The sequence below is a fragment of the Equus asinus genome, chromosome 20 (assembly GCF_041296235.1).
Source record: "Equus asinus isolate D_3611 breed Donkey chromosome 20, EquAss-T2T_v2, whole genome shotgun sequence".
NCBI classification, from domain to species: Eukaryota; Metazoa; Chordata; class Mammalia; order Perissodactyla; family Equidae; genus Equus; species Equus asinus.
Genome location: NC_091809.1, coordinates 102,385,631 through 102,405,061, shown reverse-complemented (window position 1 = coordinate 102,405,061; position 19,431 = coordinate 102,385,631). Strand labels below are relative to the sequence as shown.

Here is a 19,431-nt window from a genome sequence, read left to right as displayed (position 1 = left end):
AAATTTTAAAAGTGGTAATAAATACTCAAAACTCAGCACTTCCTAATTATTTTAGTACATTTTACTATTGGTTATGCTCGTGAGGTTTCATCTACTAGACCCACACGAGGGAAATAGCATAGAATGGTGTCCTTCTGCACAACTCCTTCCAGCTGTGTTCAGAGACGTCTCCTCGGTAGATGGAAATCGGCCTCAGGAGGGTGATTTAACAGGGAAATCTACAAGCGCGAGCTACCTAACAGGCTTTTTTCCTTGGAGAGCCACTTGCTAAACGCTACTGGGTGCACACAGGTGCAACAGGAAAAAAAATTACTACTTATCCGCCACCCCGACCCACCCAGGTTTCTCTGTAACGAAGAATGAGTATGCAAATTTAGGGGAGTGGAGACTTAGCGGAAATGCTCTGCATGAGAAAGAGAGAATTCAGGGAGAGAAAGAGATGAGGTCTGGAGCTGAAAACTGAGAAGCAGGGAGACTGTGTGGGTGGGAGGAGGGAGAAGTCCTACAGACAAATCACAGGGCATTTATTGAAGTTGTACAGGGTCTGAACTCTCCACTTTGAAATCCTCAATGAAGTCTATATTCTTACTGGTGCTTTCTAGGGCAAGTGGAACTCCCCTTAGGAATGCCAAGAGGTGCCAAGTCCGAGTGCTTCCCAGTGGGTGAAGGGACAGGAGAGTGAGAAGGAGCCACGGCTGGGTTACTCCCGGTTCAGAGAGTGACGAGGTTTATCCACAGGGCCAAGTGGGTAGACGGTGAGCTGGCCGCATCCCTTTTGCAGCACCTAGCAGGGTACTTGTCATACGGCACTTGCTCAAGGAATGCTGGCTGGGGGCCCTCTTGGCTGCCTCCTCCCTGCACAAGCCTCCTGGGTTTTGGCATTTGTCTCCCAAACGTTTATGGTCCTCAAGCTGACCGGTGTCTCCATGCCCCTACTCCAACTCCACCACCCACTGAGGTGTCCCAACTGGCAGTGGGCCAGTCCCTGCCTTTGGACCCAGGTGAACTCACCTGGCCCTCCTTCCATTCCATCAGGGCTTGCCAGGTCCCAGGTACGCAGCTCTGGCAGGGATGGCCAGGTGAGTCACTGTGCCCAATTAACGCTGACATTTCCAATGCAGTCATCAAAGCTTAAAGCCCGGAGACTGACGGGAGGAAATGCGATCACTCTGGCAAGTTTGAGATGGCTTTTTTTTAATGGTAAAAGGATTTTTGGTTTTGGTTTGGAGTTTTTAGGGCCATTCATATCACTGCAGGTGAATGTATGTAAGCCATGCATTGCTTATTAAAATTCACAACACCCAAAACAAACTGCATGCTCTTGGTGACTATCCGACGAAGCTGCTCACCCAGGAAACCTGAGGAGTGGATAGCAGTTTAAGTATCTCCCCTGGGTCAGCTCTCTGGAGAAGATTACCAGCAGCCTGATGGATCCGGGAGAGGCAGATCCAGAGAGAACCCCAAGTGTCGGGGCGTGGCGGTCCTTTCCTGCACCAGGGGCTAGGACTGCAGGCAGGGCAAGTGCGAGGTGCTGGGGTACTGCTCTGGGTTCACCAGGAGACGGAGGGAGGTGAAATAGCTCAGGGGCCCTGGAAGGTAAGTGGAGGAGCACGTTGATGTGGATTAAGGCTGCCCCAGCTAGAGAAGCCCAAGGTGACCTGGCCTACATGCCAAACTATATGACCCAGTGGACTTTTTTTATGGTATGAATTAGGACTGCCCCAGGGAGAGAAGCCTGGGGCATCCTCACCTGCATGCCGATCTATATGGCCAGATTCGTATCTAAAGTTATATGACCGCACAATAACCAGACCCCATCTGCACTGAAATCATTTAATGACTTTTTACATCATCTTTTCTTTTTTTCCAGTAAAAATAAGTCACGTACCCATGCCTTATAAAATTAGCCCTAACCCTCAACTCAGGGCAGCAGCACCAGCTCTGCCTGCCCATGGGTCCTGTCCCCATGCCAGCGGGGACAGCATAAGCGGCAGCAGCAGGAGCTCTGACCGCCCGTGGGTCCTGTCCCCACGCACCAGCTCTGCCTGCCCATGGGTCCTGTCCCCATGCCAGTGGGGGCAGCAGCAGCTGCTCTGCCTGCCCATGGGCCCTGTCCCCATGCCAGCGGGGGCAGCAGAAGCTCTGACTGCCCATGGGTCCTGTCCCCATGCTATTCCACACTATTCTCTAAATAAAAGAGCACTACTGCCAGATCTTGAGAGTCTAAGAAATCTTTCTTTCGACTCCTCGGCTCACCGACCCCGCATCACACGTCTCCTTGTTCTCTGCCACTTTCAAGCAGGTTTAGGGGTGGTACATAAGGGCTAAGTTCCACGACTTCCCTGAACTGTATGTTAGTGACAAGGAGAAAAGGTTGTGTAGTGGTTACAAGTGTGAAGTCAGGTCTGGGATTAAAGCCAGGCTTCACCTCTTAAGGTATACAGATCCAAGCAAGTCACCTGAACTCCGCAAGCTCAGTTTCTTCATCTACAAAATGGAGATATTAGTAGTACCTAGTGCATAAACTCATATTAAGGATTAATGAGAAAAAATGTGAAGCACTTGTGAGCATGCGCACATCAAGGAAGGGTAACAATGTTCATTAAGGAAGGTCCAGGTGCTCAAAGTCCTTGGGCCCAGGGGGACCTGAGGTCTGATAGCCTCATAAATGGCCAGAGAGCTACAGCCCGCTGGGCAGAGTACACAGGGCCTGGCAAAGACCCTGCTGTGCCACTTGTGGGAAAGTTGTGTGGCAAAGGCTTTAAAAATCTCTGGAGGGCAGGCATTTCCCAGCAAAGGCTGGCACGGCACTAGGAAACGCTGTGCTGCTCCTTCCCCATTTAGGAGCCTCATTCCTTCTCAGCAACTCCACAGCCAACAGATGGTGCCTCAGTGGAAGTGGCCGTTGTGCCCGGGCCCCTCTCCAGCCCAGACGTCAGAGCTCTCAGGCCCGGGGCATCTCGGGTTTTTTGAGTTTGTATTATTATAATAGGCTTTTACTAGGAAGACTACCAGATACCAAGCTGGCACCCAGGAAAGGAGGGGCGTCTCCCCTCCCCGGGGGACAACCTGGCCCAGAGCACAAAAGAACAATCTATATAAAGATACTATTTATTTTACAAAGTCCTGGAAGAAAGGTCCGGTTGAGTCATCTCAGGAAGAACAAAGTCCTACTGCGCAGCCTCTGCCTCCCATGTGCACTGCGCACAACTTATGAAGCTCTTTCATAGACATGATCTGATCGGAGCCTTGTCACAATCCTGGGGAGAGGGGAGGCAGCTGCATTCTCCCCATTTCACAGATGAGAAAAGGGAGAGCTCAAGGGCACAAAGATTAGCAACAGAACCGCAGCCCTCCATCCACCACTGCAACCTCAGTCCGCCATCTAGGTGTCACACAGCAGTTACAAAAACCAGGCCAGGCCAGCCCATCGGATGGCCACGACATGACAGGGAGGACATCTAGGATGAAAGCGGAGGAAGTCTTCTCTTGCTGGGACAACAGGAATTTGAACTCTGTGTCTATCCATCCAGGCTCAGCAGGAGATGGAAATCCCCGCACAGTGTGTGAGATGTGTTCATCGGAGCTCAGAATCACATACCATAGCTTCCTCCTACTGAAATGTGTATTTTTAACATCCTACCTCAAAAGAAATCCCTTCCACAGGGCAGTAAGCCTGGATCCCGGAGCTAAAAAATAATAACCCAAAGACATCCCCATTAATCGTGCTTAGCCGGGGTGGTGTTAACATCTAAAGGAAAAGACATCAGTGTCCAATATCCTGGCAGCACCCCCACCTTTAATGAGACAAGGCACCCGGAGGATGGAGGAACACGGGAGGACGTGAAACATTCAGAGGGCTCAGGAGAGCGGCTCACGTGGGAAACGGCCTCAAACCTGCATCAAAAGCTACCTTCCTGGGAGCTTTTTCCTACCTCATTCATCCCAACGCCATTCATATCCTTGCAGACAAGGGCAACAGAGAAGAGCCACTCACCTCAGCAACTGGTTTAGGGGCTTAAACATTTTACAGTGGATCATTCCAAGGTGAGTCGCACACAGTAATCATTAAGCAAATAAGAGAATCACACGCTTCCCTGGAAAGGAAGCCCCACTAAGCCTCGCGAGGCTCACGTTGCCCAGGAAGTTGGGTTAATGGGGAGGGGCAGGGAGAAGTTTTGGGAGGAGGACAAACTACATCGTTTTTTGCAGGCTAAGCAAACCACATCCGAGTGACCACTCTGCCCCAGCATCAGCGCTGCCCTCCGCCCCGGGGTTACAGGAACCACTGAAGGCTGAGGAGGCACAAAGGACAACAGGAGCATCTCGCCGTTGCACTCTGTGTTGCAAACTCCCTGCCAGATTCCCCACAGTAAGCGGAGGCCGCAGAGGCAGCTGTCTTCCAGCTTGAAGGTCCCGTGCAGGCAGCCCCGGCCAGCGGTGGGGGAGGTCAGTGGTGCCTTCCTGGGCCTCACAGGATGGGAATCACCGCTCCCACCCATATCCTTTCTGTAGTGAAGCTCTTGCGCACTCCCGTGCAGCTCCTCAAACCCTTAGCAGAGGTCCGCTGCTCTCCCCAGGTGCACCTGTTGCAGCCACAATTGAGAAAACAGATGGGCTCCACCACACCTGTTGGCACCACGACCCTCCTGATTGTTGCCTTTGGTTTACATGACTGTAATTTTTTCAGGCCATCAACAACTTCCAGACAGATCCTCTCTACCTGCTCTAAAAATACACCACTGGGTCCTCACCCCGTGAGGACACAGGAACCAAAAAGCAACAATGAGGGGGTCAGTTAGCTCAGGGAAGCATTCCCACAGATGAAAGACACTCTCAGAGCCCTCGTGGTCTCACCCAGCACAGAAAATCAACTGGAACCCTCTCTAAACACAAGCCCAATTCAGACAAATGGCATCATCTCTCCCCAAAGACCCAGCCAGCGTCTCTCCAGGTCGCTTACCACTTTATAATGGTCGCAGGAATCCCGGCTTTGGCCACGGGCGGGAACCCACAAGTTGATGCTTATAGGCATGGCTGGGCCCACGGCCGTGGTCCGGCGGTCGGCGGCCGGCCCTCCCGGGGTGTCCAGTTCAAAGCACTGTGGAGGCACGCAAAGCCTCGAAGGTTAATTTTAGCTGAAGTCACGCTCCCGCTGTGGTCAGATTTTCTTACACGGGCCACCTCCTGAATAGCGGCAGCTTATGTTACCCCAACCCGCGGGGCGGCCCTCTGGCCCTCAGCCCTGACTCCAGGCGGCTGCAATTCTTCCACCTCCAGCTCCCCCACCAGCTCCTCTTCGCCCTCCAAAATAATATGACTCTCCGCGCTGATATTTGCATGACACACTTGAGGGAAATAAATCACGGTTCCTTTGGCGGCCCCAAGAAAAGGAGCCTGGGGGAAGGCTCCCCGGCCCACGCTTGGTGAAGGCTGGGCAAGGAAGCCCTAGGCCGAGCGGCTGCACAAACTTCACTGGAACCGAGCGGTTTTGCTGAGGCCGCACAGGAGCAGAAACACCACGAGCTTTCATCTTCTGTAGTGGGGTTTTGACAACCTCTGTCTGCGTTATTAGTTGTGTGGTGCCCACACGTGCCTCACTGCTTGCCCGACATTCTCTCTGTCAAAGGCAGGAACAACAGCGTCCACCCTTCTGTTTCTCTAAAAGGCTGAGGAAGGGGAAATCTGTATGTTTCCACCCTGAAATCCCACTCCTGCAAAGGCAGAGAGCGAGCCTTCATTCCGCTTTGCAGAGGCTCTGAAAAGGCCAGTTGAGCACGCAGAGGGCCGAGGATTCCGGATTTCCGGAAGCGGGTGAGTGCAGACATCAGGAGGAAGGTCATTAGAAGCAGCCCGTTTCAGGCTCCGCTTCCTGCCAAGCTCAGCGACTGGGACCTGACAGCTTACAGAGCCAGTCTGAGCAAGGGCAGCCTGCCCCACAAAATTCTGTTCTGCTCTTGAGATTGCCTTTTTTCAGTGCGGACAGGACCATGGAAAGGCAGTGGAAAGATTAAACAAATCCAGAGTGGCCTCCTGTGATCTTCAAACAGATCCCACAGCCTGTAACCCTGCAGGCAAAACGCTGCTGGGCCGGGTCTGAAACAGGCATTAAGGCCACGCCCAGAAACTGCTGGTGTAGGACGCAGTGCAATGTGTCTGCCCCACCTGAGGTCAACCTGTCACCCTCCCACGCATCCTAGGCCTCTCCTTCATAACCCTCACTATGCTGGTAATTATTTCATCACTCCAGTATTTACCCAGCACGTACTCTGTGGCAGGTACTTTTCTTGGCTCAGAGGAGTCAACACGAATTAGAAAGTGCCCTCATGCGGCTCTATTCTACTGAGGATGAAGGGTGGGAGAGAGAGGCAAAATGGCAATAAACTCAGGAGCAAGCTAAGCTAGTATCAGAGAATGATAAATGCTATGAAGAGAATGCAACAGAGAATGAATGGTGAGGGGTGGAGGGAGACTATGGTAGGGAAATCAAGAGTGGCCACTCTGAGAAGATGACAGTGAAATGGAGACCTAATGATAAGAAGGGGACAACCATGCAAAGACTCAGGGCAGTGGTTCTCCCAAACCAGCAGCCTCAGCATCACCTGGGAACGTGTTAGAAATGCAGATTCCAAGGCCCCACCCCGGAGCTGCTGAATCAGACACTGAAGGTGGGCCCGGCACTCTGGGTTTGAGCAGCACTCCAGGGGACTCATGCACGCTACTATTCGGGAGCCACTGATCTAGAGGGAGAGCATTCCAGGTACAGAACTCTAACCAACAGAAATCCGTGGTTCTGCTCCCAGCGAGAATCCCCAGGCACGAGCCGGTTCCTAGCACTTAGTAGGAATCCAATAAATATTTTTTAACTGCTTGCCAAGCTTTTAAATCCCTGCCCCTTAGAACCCATATACAAATCCCAGAGAGATCTAAAGCACTGAAGTGCTACAGTCATAAAATTTCAGCAAAAGCACCCCCAAAGGCAGAGGGGGAGGTCATTCAGGATCCCAGGTGGTCAGTGGGAAGCTTTCTGCAGTGCCTAAAACTGCCAGCCGCTCAGATCGACTCTTCCCAATCTAATAAAACTTGGCATCGCAAAGCTGGCAATTAGATTTCCTGTAAAAGGCTAAATGCGGTGGCCTTCTGCTTCCTGATTCTGAAATTCAGTAAGAAAGGCATTAGCGTGTGGCAGCTGGGATAATCATTTAATTGATCTTTTCCACCCAGAGAAGCCTCTCTTCCCTGCTCCGACCCACTGAATTGTAAATCAATGTCACCTTCATTGTGAGCATGAAAAGGCAGGAAAAAAAAAAAACACCCCCGTCCCCAAACCAAATTGGAGTCAATTTCCTAATGGGGCCTTGGTGAGACTCTAAGTGGGTGCTGCCATTCTCCCCTTCTGGCCTCCTCCTGGGCCACCCACACAGCTGCATCCAGGCCAGCGGGGGCTCCAGCAACACGCAAAGCAGGAAACAAGGGGCTTCCTCCAGTAGGAACTCTATAACACAAAGGGTGTGGATTCTGATGTCAGCCAGACCTGACTCAAAGCTGTGAACTGGACCATATTTTGAAAGCATCTAGAGAGGCATTTGGCCTGTAGGGAGGGTTCAAGAAATCGTATTTAATTTTTCCTCCTCCTTGTTATTGCTGTATATAATTTCATTAATCCATTCAACAAATATTTATTGAGTGCCTGCTATGCACCCTTACGGGGGATAGAATGATGAGCAAAATGGACATGGAGCTTATCGTCTTGAGGGAGTGACACATACTAATCAAATAAGGATATCAAATAAAGATATTATAAAAAGATGTCAGAGGGCAATTGTGGCAAATGCTACGAAGATGAGGACATGGCATAGAGAGAAACTATAATGAGAGAATGCGACCTGTCTGGAGCTTATTAAAATACAGAGTCCCAGGTCCCAGGTGGGCATCTAACTCAACCTGGGCATGGAGCCAAGGCACAAGTGTGTTTAATAAGTTTCACAGGGGTTTCTAACTGTTGGCATGGGAGGTTACAGATGAGCAATGGCAGAATGCTAGAATGATCCACGTGGTAACTGATTAGAGTTGAAAACTACATATAAATTGTAAGCTAAGTTTATAAACCAAATGATAGTATAGTTAATCAGTATAAACAATATACTAATCTATATAGTGTATCAGTGTAAACTAACATTTAGCCTAATCCAGATATAACATTTATAGACATGTGTATAGACAGGGGTTAGTATACACACATTTATTTCCTTGTTCTGTCAACTGAAAAGGTCTAAAAACAATGACACCCCAGTGGCAACAAACACACCCAGTGCCTTTATCTTGGTTTCTAATACCATTCACCAATATAAGGAAGCAGGGCTCCTTGAAGAAATGCTGATTCTTGGACTGGGACAAGAAATATTCAAGATGGGCCTGGAGCATATTATAGTGCCAGAAAGTATGGATGTGGCCCTGCACCAAGGCACATTGACGGGGTACGTCAAAGGGACACAGGAACTAACTGGAAGAGCTCCCAATGGCCAAAGCTGGAACAATTTGGGCAAGACAGAAGCATTGGATAAAACCCAAAGTATGAAACAAATATCCATGAGTCCATACTGACACAAATAAATGACTGAATAAATAAATAAATGGGGACAATAGAAAAATCTCCCATGCACAAAGAATTCCAAGTAATTTATGTAGATATTCTCTTCTCAAAGAAGTGGAACATGAATTGCACTACTTGAGTGTGGGCTGCACAGAGAACAGTATGGAAGGGGGTGGGGATTAACTTTACAGAGGAGAAACCTGACAGTACCTCATCCAGATGGTCAGGGTCAACATCAACATTGATAAGTCGTGTTGAGAGCATGGAGCCCTGATATGAAGTGATGAAAATGGCACTTTACTTCTGTGATCTTCCTCTCCAAAACCCACAACCCCAGTTTAATTATGAGAAAAGCATCAGGCAAATCTCAATTCGGGGGAGGGGGTGCATTCTACAAAATACCTGATCAGTACTCCTCAAAACTGTCAAGGTCATCAAAAACAATGAAAGCTTGAGAAACTGTCACAGCCAAGAGGAATCTAAAGAGACAAAATGACTAAATGTAATATGGTGTTCTAGATGGGATCCTGGAACAGATAAAGGACGTCAGATAAAAAACCAAGAAAATCTGAATAACGTATGGACTCTAGTTCATGATGACGTTTTAATATTGGTTCATTAATTGCGACAAATGTACCACAGTAATATAAGTTAACAATAGGGGAAACTGGGTGCAGGGTATATGGGAACCCTCTGTACTGTCTTCACAACTTTTCTGTAAATTTAAATCCATTCTAAAATAAAAACTTTGTTAAAAAAATTTTTTAAAGAGCTCCACAAATGACTATCGTGTGCAGCTAGGTTTGAAAACCGAACTCTTAAACACCCATGGATAGCATATGGATGTAGCCATTCCAAGGGCAGAATGCCTTGGCTGAAGTTAGATTTGAAAATCACAAAATTTCAGAAACATCATTCACTTGCACACACTCACACGCACGCAACATACATGGGTATAGGTATAAAGTTTATACCCTAGTTACTAGGTACAAGAAGCTCTTCGGGCAGGAGTGAATTTCCTAGAATGCTCATTAGTAACTGTTAGGGATAAAAGGATTTAACAAAAAAGAAACCATTCAAAACTCCAGGTCTTGCTTTGATCCTTTCAAAAGGGCCATGAAAGAACTATTTGTGCCCAAAGAATAAGTGTTGGGAATGTCCCAGTCAACAACCCTGAGCCCTACCCGAAAAGATCCCATTTGTTCCCAAAGCTTCTGCATTTGATTCTTCCTCACCTGTCAAAGAAGGAATCAAAATGCCTGACATTCCCTTGAGTTAACCAGATCAAAAGTGAAGTGAGACACTGTAATTAATGATGTAAGTTAGAAAACACCAGATCCTAAGAACTGCACAGAGTAAAAATGTCTCCAAAATGAATTCAATACCAATGGCCCATGGACTGAAGATTTTTAAGGGGAAAAAAACAAATCCTCCATATGATTGGAAATATAAGCCAGCTTTTACCAGCAACAGGCGGCAGCATTTCTGTTCTCCTGGTCACGTTCTCCATAATTGTAGCGACTATTAATAGACAATTAGAAGACAAGGGTTTTTCAAGGTCCTACCACTCCCCTTGTTTTCCATTAGAAGGATAAACTCTTTCTACAAATCACTTTTGCCAGAGGTAACAAAATCACATCTCTCTCTTTTTTTAAAAAAGAAAAAAAAGTGACAAATTAATTCCCCCAAACATAATAAAACTAATTTAATCCTCTTGTCCTGGCCGTCTGCTTCACAGATGCAAATCTAACCGCATTCTCCACTGCCTGATAACTTACTTCATCTAGTTAGCTCTGGTGACCCTGCTTTTGTGAGCGGTTCTCAATGAGACCTTCCCCTGGCGGCTTCTAGTCAAGGAAATGGCTGTGCCAGAGGAGTGCATCTCTGGAGCAGCCAGCAATGACAGTGACACAGCCCCCTCCAGCTGGCTGTCCACCAGCAAATGAAGTTTCAAAGAAGGCTACTAAAATGGCTGGAGTTTTAGCTGAACTGAAATGGATAATGGGTGCCACAGAGCACCTCTAGGTGTCAGGCACTAAGCCCTTCATATGCACTTGTCACGTTTAATCCTCACAATCTTAGAGTCAGTTTCCAAGACTAGTCCCATTTTACTCCCGGGTAATCTGAAGTTCAGAGAGGCTAAAACACTTGCTTAAGGTCTCAGAACTAAGCCTGCTTGACCTGACAGCCCAAGCCGTTGGCCACCATGCAAGTAACTCAGCCTGACAGAGTGGGCTGCTTCTAAGTCTGGGCTTAAACAGGGGCACCAAAGCCAGCACGGGACAAATGTGCAAAATGTAGGATTTCAAAGGAATATCACAGAGCCAGTTGCAAGACTTTTCCTGCTCCATCAGATAGAGGATACAAAAAGAGATGAAAGTGTAGAGAGGATTTTTGAAGGGAGGGCACCATTGGAAAACACTGTGCTGTGAGCACATCCTCTACCCACCCACTCAAACCTGGGGGACTAGTGCTTTGGTGGGGTCACTGGGAGACTAAGATGAATATTCCTACCATTAGGGATGCTGTGGTCTGAGATCTGACTCCTGCCCTGAGACTCTAGAGGGAGAGAGAGAAGGCACAGCTGATGGTTTCAGTGGTGGAGTCACCAAGTGGTGAAGACCGTTACAGGCTGGGATTCCCCTGCAGCCTCCATTGCTGGGGCAAGGGATTTGAACGTCTCCTTGGAGAGAGTGCACACTGGGGTTCATCTGGGGTCCCACGAAGGGGCTGCTGAAGTGCCCCATGAAAGAAAGACACGGCTTTCAACAGAGCGGGAAACCAGCTTAGGAAGCCACCCTCCGAGTAAGCATCTTTCTCCTCTGCGTAGCCCCCCGGGGTGGAGGATGGCTGACTGCTTTTACTCTCCCCCTAAGCTGTCCACCAGCAAATGAAGTTTCAAAGAAGGCTGCTAATTTGGCTGGAGTTTTAGCTGACCAGAATTCAGGCTTGGAGCCTTGGTGAGTTTTGGAGGGGGGAGTTTCCTAATTTCTCAGTTGAGACTGTCTTTGCAAATTATTGTGACCGTGGGTCTGTCAGTGAATGAGCAGAAAGGCCACGGACTGCCAGAGCCTTCATCCCATGGCGGGAAGAAAACTCAGTGGGTTTTGTCCACAATCCACACATCACTCTTACCCGATAGGCTGGTTGCGTGAGCAGTCTGAGTTCTAGTTGCGCTAGAGTCGCCTTTTAAAAACACAGATGCCCATGCCCTACCCTCAAAGAGTATGATTCAGTAGGTTTGAATTACCCAAACATCTGCCTTTCTTTTCAAAGTTTTCTAGAAGATTCTGATGCCCAGGCAGGCCTGAGAACTATCAGATCATGCTTGTCATATAGATATATGGATAATTATCTCTGAAAGGAGGAAGGAGGAGCATTTCATCAACACTCAAGTTGCTTCTTAATTATTTAGAAAAAATCTCTCTTTTACAGTGAGTGAGGCAGCATGGTTACTGAGTTTGTCCTACAAAGGAAAGTTTCTAATCTATCAAAGTATTCACATTCGGTAGCATACAAAAACGGTATGAGAATGTTCAAATCTGTTCTCCAGAAACGAATCTTCGAATCTTCATTTTAAAGATAAGAGAACTGAGACTCAGAGACGCTACTTGCCTGAGGCCCAGCCATTAACAAGAAGCAAGGCTGACATCTGACCCACGTCTTCTGCTTTCAAAGACCAGGTTCGTACCCACTGCAGCTTCTTCCTTCTAAGAATCAACATTAATGTAGAGATCAAGACGTTCATCCCCTGGCTCCAGGCCCAACCATGCTCCACAGTTTAAGGTGAAGAAATGCAGGTCCTTGAGATGAAAGGGATCTGATGACAGCGGAGGTTAGTGGTGTAGGATAACTTCCTACACAGAACTTCAACGTCAAGGCCACTAAGAAACAGTTATCACATACCATAGAACATCCCTTTGATGGAGAAACAGAATTCAGGACAGGAATACTTTGCAATGAGAAGTTCACCGGAAAATTCAGCCATCCACAGAATACACTACATGATAAAGCCAGAAGGGATCTTGCCTGACATTTTAGGGCTTTGTTTATTTTCATATAAGAGTATGGGAAAGAAACTCTATAAAGACGGAACACTGTGGCTACTAAGGCAAATTCAGCATGAACGAGCTTTTAAAAATCGCATGTTCAATCAACTACTTAACTCTGAGTGCCTGAACTATCAAATAAATAAAACCCTCTGTAGTGACATTCCAAGTTCAGAAATCAGATACGCATGGTTTCATGAAAATTACCCAGGCTTTGATTCCAGGCAGAAGTCAGTTTGAATTCTGGCTCTGTCACTTACCAACTGACCTGGTGACTCTGGGCAAGCCATTCAGCCTTTTGACCCTCAGCGTTCTCTTCTGTGAAATGGAGATGTGAATGCCCTGGTTTAGAGGGATGCTGGGGCATGAAAGGTACGCTAGGGAAAATCCCAGCAGCCAGAACACAGGAGTCCCTCAAGATTTTGTCGCTTCTCTTCTTGAAGAACCTAGATCAACATGGTTAGATATTTCAAACAAATGGAAAGAGACAGCCTGATAAGGAGAGGTGGCTTCATGGCACATGAAATTTTAATGTCACTGACAGTTCAGGTTTGGCCCTGGTCAATAGGAACCATAAATAGCTGTCACCTAATGGCCATGTCCTCTTGAAAATGGGTTATTCGTCTGAGTCCATCTCCCAGAGGACAGCTGCAAATACCGTCAATACTGGCACTAAGCAACGGCCTTATTTATAGCCAAGGGACAGATTCCAAAGATAGAAGAGGTCATAAAAGCTGAACCCTCTCCACCAAACTCCCAAATTCCTAGAGGGCTGAGAGGTGAGGCTGGAGAGCAGGTCTTACAGGAACATCTGCAGACAGTGGGAAAACTGTCAATAAAAGTGAGAAAAACTGAAAAGCAAGGAGAAGTTTGAAAAGAAAGAAGCCATGAAAGGAGGAAATGCAGGTGGTGCTACATACGCCTGCTGCTGCTGAATCAGCCACCACTGTCAATGAGACTGCCCCACCTCTCAAATGACACCTAATCTTTAAAAGGTGGAAGACCAGGGCCAGCCCAGTGGCGTGGTGGTTAAGTTCACACGCTCGGCTTCAGCGGCCCGGGGTTCGCAGGTTCAGACCCTGGGCGTGGACCTAGCACCACCTGTTAAGCCACACTGTGGTGTCATCCCATATAAAATAGAGGAAAATTGGCACAGATGTTAGCTCAGTGACAATCTTCCTCAAGCAAAAAGAGGATGATTAGCAACAGATGTTAGCTCAGGGCCAATCTGCCTCACAAAATAAAATAAAAATAAAAAGTGGAAGACCTCTCAGAATGTATTAGCATGCGTCTAGGTTCAAGCAAGGGCCAGAAAGTCTTCCCTTGGCCAGATCTGCCTTGAAAGGCTTCTCTAGTGTCTACAGAATCAAGTCCCAAATCCTTGACTTTTAAGAACTGCTCCCAAAGCAGGTGACCCCGATTTCCCATTCCTGCCCTTCACTTTAGCCCAATGCAACTCCTGGTGATTCCTCAGAGAGAGCCACCTCTTTCTAGACTCTGCGCCTTTACTCCTGTAGTGGGAATGCAGTCTTCACAAACTGGGATCTCGCATACTTCTCAAAGAGCAGTTGATTCAAATACCACTCTGTCCCCCCAAATTTTCCTTGGACTTTTCATGCAGGTACTTAGGTGTCGTGACTCCTATTTCACACTTAAGGTCTCTGAGGGCAGAATCTGTGATCTGCATCTTCAGATTCCCTTGCAAGTTTAGTGCTAACTCTAAGTGCCAATCAGTGTTTCTTGGATGGATGGATGGATGGATGGATAGAAGGAAGGAAGGAAGGAAGGAAGGAAGGAACAAAAGAAAGAAGAAAGGAAGGACTGAAGGAAGGACGGAAGGAAAAATGGATGGACTTGATGGATCACAATGAAACCAGCAGGGAACACATTATCCACTATGCCATTTGTCATCCAGTGTATCCAGGGAATGGAATGTCCAGGTTATCACAATATTCTGATTAACAGAACACTCCTCTCCCAACACCATTCACAGATTTGACCACGGATAGGTGACATCTCAAGATTGGAATAAAATCTACCTTGCATTTCAAATGGAATAAACAAGACTGCCTTTTGTTGATGATTCACAAAGCACTTGGATATCTTACAAGACTCAAGATTAGGAATCACAAATGTCGCTGTACTGTGGCATGAGAGGCATAGTTTGCAGAGTGCTGATGAAAAGAATCCTAGGTAACCAGACCCAGGTTTGGTGAAACCATAATTGAAAATAAGTAATTTTTCTATATTCCCTTCTTCAGTGGAGTCTTATAAAGCTAGTATGAACATTATATACTTTCAACCGGGTGACCCTACGAATCAGCAGAGACATGAAGAAAACACGCACAACAAACGGCACGAGGTCTGGTTCATCCCGCTCGGACCCAATGAGCTGATCTGAACTCAGAAAGTCAGTGCTCACAGTCAGTAAGCACACTGGCCACAGATCCCATTGTAGCATCTTACTCCCCTGCCTTCAAGCTCCTCTCTTTACCCTCACCTCTGTTCCTAGACAAGGCCCAGGTGTGTTTGACCATTTCCCAATTCCACAAGCCACAGATGGGGTGAGGCAGAGGAAACACAGGTCAAACAAGTCAGGCTGCTGTTCTTTTTAACTTGGTTCCCGTGCTGGCAGGTAGGAGAACCGGTTCTGAGATACAGTTTATTGCAACACCAGGGAGAAGAGCAAGGGGCTCCCTTGGCCTGTAGGTTACCCTCCACCACTGGTGAGCTCCCGAGCAGTCATCCGACAGTTCCCTCTAACAAGCACTTTCCTGTGCCAGGACCCTCTGCTTTCTCTCAATCGATTATGCACAGCATCTCAATTAATCCTCACACCATCTTATGAGACAGGGGTTCCTACCCAACGGACGCTCTGGAGGAGGAAGAGACTCACCTAAGCCACACAGGATTTGAACCCACGTCTGTCCTCATCATGAAGCTAGGCTCCCACCATTTCAGCAGGTAACTTGGAAGGATGTAGCATTTCACACTGCCAGATGCTCTCTTGTCCTCTGCCCATCCCAAACTGAGTAGCTATGGCAGCCTCTGCAGCTAGAGAGAGACACTAAAGGGTGAGCTGACACTCGCCAGAGGAAACGCCCCCCGGCTTGGCTCCCAAGGCCAAGCTGATAGACTCTGTGCAATCAGAAGCTCCGTCTGAGTTAAACAGAGGCACTGGCAACTCCGCTGTATGGTTCTGATACATGGCACCAGCACACTGTGCCCACCTGGGAGTTTTTTGGTGCCAAGAACGAACAGAAGGGAATGTATTACAGAAATATTAACCTTGGCAGTCTCCTGCCATAGTAAACTGCTGGCTGAGCTTTAATGAAATCTTACACAAGAGCAGAAACATCTGTATCGCTGGTAAAAATAAACCCCAGCCTGGAACACACAGCGGTCTTTGCACAAGGACATGACAAACCTGGAGAGGAGTAGAAAGCAAGCCTTTCTCTGTGGTCAAAATGACTTGTTTATAACAAACAGAGGCTGGGGCTGCTCACCTGTGTCGGCGTTCTCCAGTTACGCGGATGGCTTCTCGCAAGTAAAGACATATTCCGAATTTGTGCAATGCAGGCTTTCCTAGTGGGCTTCTTAGTGTGAGAGAGCAGAAGTCCTGCAAGCTGCCCACCCCCGCTGACTCCGTCTTGTCCCCATTCCCCAGGACCAATAAGCACTGACATTGGACTCTAGTGCCCATGCCAGCACAATGTGGCCTGATTGCCTCAAGTATCTTGAATTAAGCATGCATCCAGGCCAAAATTAAGAGCATCAACACGGTCTCATTTAAAGGATATGTCAAGAGGCCCATCCACAGACCACAGGTGGTCAGGGGGAGGCCTCAGCAACCACACAGTAAAAGCCGCTGTATATGCAGGGAGCGTGGCAGGTGACCTTTCCTGAAAAACAAGCAGCACAGGGCCTACCGGAACCCCGAATCTGACCGTCTTGGGCCTGGAAGCCCTCCTGCCTAGTCTCACTCCTCCTCGATGCACGAACCCCTTATTCAAGCCCCACACCAAGTTTAAACTCCGGGGGGTGAAGACGGCCCTAAGCCTACCTTAGAAAGCTCCTCCTTCTGCTAAATTGAACTAGTGCCGTGCCACACACCATACTGTGTGCTTTGTAAGCACTTCTAACTGAATCCTCAATAATCAACAACAATTCAGGACTGTTATTCTGCTCGTTTTACATTTTGAAGAATTCGAAGCTCACAGGTGAGGTAAATTGCCCAAGGTCACAGAGTTAGTTAAGCGACAGTGTCGGCATTCGGCCTCAGGCAGACTCACTGCAGAGGCTGCCCTCCTTGTCACCATGCCTGGAGGGCATATTCCAGGTCAGCCACATCTTCCTAAAGTGGTTCTGGATGTGGTCAGCCCCGTTCAGGGGACACAGGGCTACGGACGTCCATGAGCCGGACATCACACTTCCACCGATGGAGCTTCAAACGGCCTTCCTCCGCTGGGAAGACGCAGATGCCAAACAGCCGTGGCAGCACTCTGCCTGGGGAGAAGGAAGCCTTAAAGAGGCAAGAGGGAAAGGAAAGGGGGAGGCAGTGAAGACAAACTGTTTATCACTTAACAACCAGGGGAACGTTGGGCCTAGAGGAGACACAGCAAAGGAAGAGGAGCCAGAGGGTGGCAGCACGAGCCACAGCCCAAGGCTGCAAAGGGAGCTGCACTATGGGAGACCCAAAGGGTGCGGGAGGAAAAGTAGCCAGTCCACTGGGGAGCCAGGGAGCAGGCTGCCTGATCACAGGCTGACCCTGGGTCCACCGTCTTCCACTCCCCACACCAGGACGGCACCCTGCTGTTGCCAAACTGGTTGGACTGTCACAGACAGTACAAATGACCTGTCTGGCTCCCACATCCCTGATCAAAGCTGACTCGTTTCAAAGGCGAACTGTCAACAACTTGGGAGATTGCAATCAGACAAGAAAAATAAACCATAAGGTTACTTCAGGGGTTAAAAAACAAAACCTCCCTAAAAAAATAAAGTTCTCTTTTGTGCTTCTGAAATTCTCCATTCGAATAACCCCCTGAAGAAACTTATCAGACACTAATTAAAGGACACATTTGGGTCCTGAGGTAAGACCCTAATGTTCATTTGCCTCTGCTTTGTCCAGGACGGGGAAATTCTCTGAAGCTGGGTGCTTAAATAAATTGCCCAAGGCTAGAGAGCAGGCTGGGATCCCAGATGTTCAGGTCTGCTACCCACACCCTCATGTTTTAATCACAGTGCAATGAAAGCACAAAAAGGTTCCAAAGTACACACACACAAACGCACGCATACACAGAAATGTACCTATATATGAATGCAACCACACACACAAATGCACCTATACGTGCATGCATACACATGCACCTATAATGTATGCAAACACACACACAAATGCACCTATACGTGCATGCATACACATGCACCTATAATGTATGCAAACACACACACAAATGCACCTATACGTGCATGCATACACATGCACCTATAATGTATGCAAACACACACACAAATGCACCTATATACCCATGCACATATGCACATGCACCTATAATGTATGCAAACACACACACAAATGCACCTATATACCCATGCACATATGCACATGCACACATGTACACACAAATGCCTCTATATGCACACACACACACACACATCTATTTTCCTTCCTTCTCTCTCACAAGACAAGGAATCTCCAAGCTACCAAGCTAGAATCGCACTAAGCTTACACCTCAGGATAACTTGGTTTAAGATCAGTTCAGGGCCTAGAATTTCCAAGTAAAACAGTTTGGTCAGGAGAGGAATTTACTGAGCAGGTCTCAGGGTATCTAACCCAGAAACGGGAAAAATTCACTTACATTTGAGATGATGGGGAAAATGGAAATTTTCCTTGGTCCTTAAACCCTGCAGACCTGAGAACATCTAACCCTACACATGTGCCTAGGAAGGGGTGCCAAATGGGGTCCTCTATTTCCCTTTGTGAGGCTGATGGGCCACCCCCAAGTGCTGGAATGTTCAAAGGACCCACCAAAACCCAGGCTTGTCAGAAGTGGGCCAGTGCCACTCTCTGTACAGACCTGCCAGCGAGGACAGCACACTTCCTGCCAGGAGGGAACTTCGGTGTAGCCGTGGGGAGGCCAGAGGTGCAGCAGGGGCGATGGAGAGGGTGCTTGGGGTGGGGCACTGTAAAACCATCACTAATGTCACACTCGCATTGATCAAAGTGTGTAAATTTAGTAAAAGATGAGGGGCTCCCTTGGGCTCTGAGAAACAGCCAAGATAACACTCTTCTGTCCAAGTTTGAGGCCCTGGGCTGAAACCCAGGGGTGAGGCACTTAATTTCTCCATCAAATTACTCCCCTAAGGGGCCAGCCCTGTGGCACAGTGTGTGGCGTGCTCTGCTTCAGCAGCCGAGGTTCTCAGGTTCAGATCCCAGGTGTGGACCTACACCACTCATCAGCTGTGCTGTGGCGGCAACCCACATATAAAGTGGAGAAAGATTGGCACAGATGGTAGCTCAGGGCTAATCTTCCTCAGCCAAAAAAAAAAAAAAGAAGAAAGAAAATTACTTCCCTGAAAAGGAGTGCGTTCCAGGCTCCTCCAGACTGCTGAAAGTCACTGGAGTCCACACAAAGTAGAGCCTCTGAGGGCTCTGGTGCCCTCACTAATATAAGTGGAATGAGACAAGGAAGAGACAAGGAAGGGTTCTGAACGGCACTCACAGCTCGGCTCTCTTCTTGCTGGTGGTACAGATGTGTATGGGGCTCTATGCCCTGAACAGTTTGCAGA

At 48.1% G+C, this 19,431-nt stretch overlaps 1 protein-coding gene across 7 annotated transcripts in view; it reads right to left on the bottom strand.

The window, feature by feature from the left end:
• NAV2 (neuron navigator 2) overlaps positions 1-19,431 on the bottom strand; it is a 706,055-nt gene that overhangs the window by 276,477 nt on the left and 410,147 nt on the right. Inside the window, exon 1 of one of the 7 annotated variants that reach the window (XM_070491342.1) lies at positions 4,964-5,119. The exons of the other annotated variants lie outside the window; for them this stretch is intronic. Coding sequence (XP_070347443.1) covers positions 4,964-5,035 — 72 coding nt within the window. The 5' untranslated portion in view covers positions 5,036-5,119. Of the gene's footprint in view, positions 1-4,963; positions 5,120-19,431 lie in introns of those variants that run through there. 7 annotated transcript variants of the gene reach the window in all.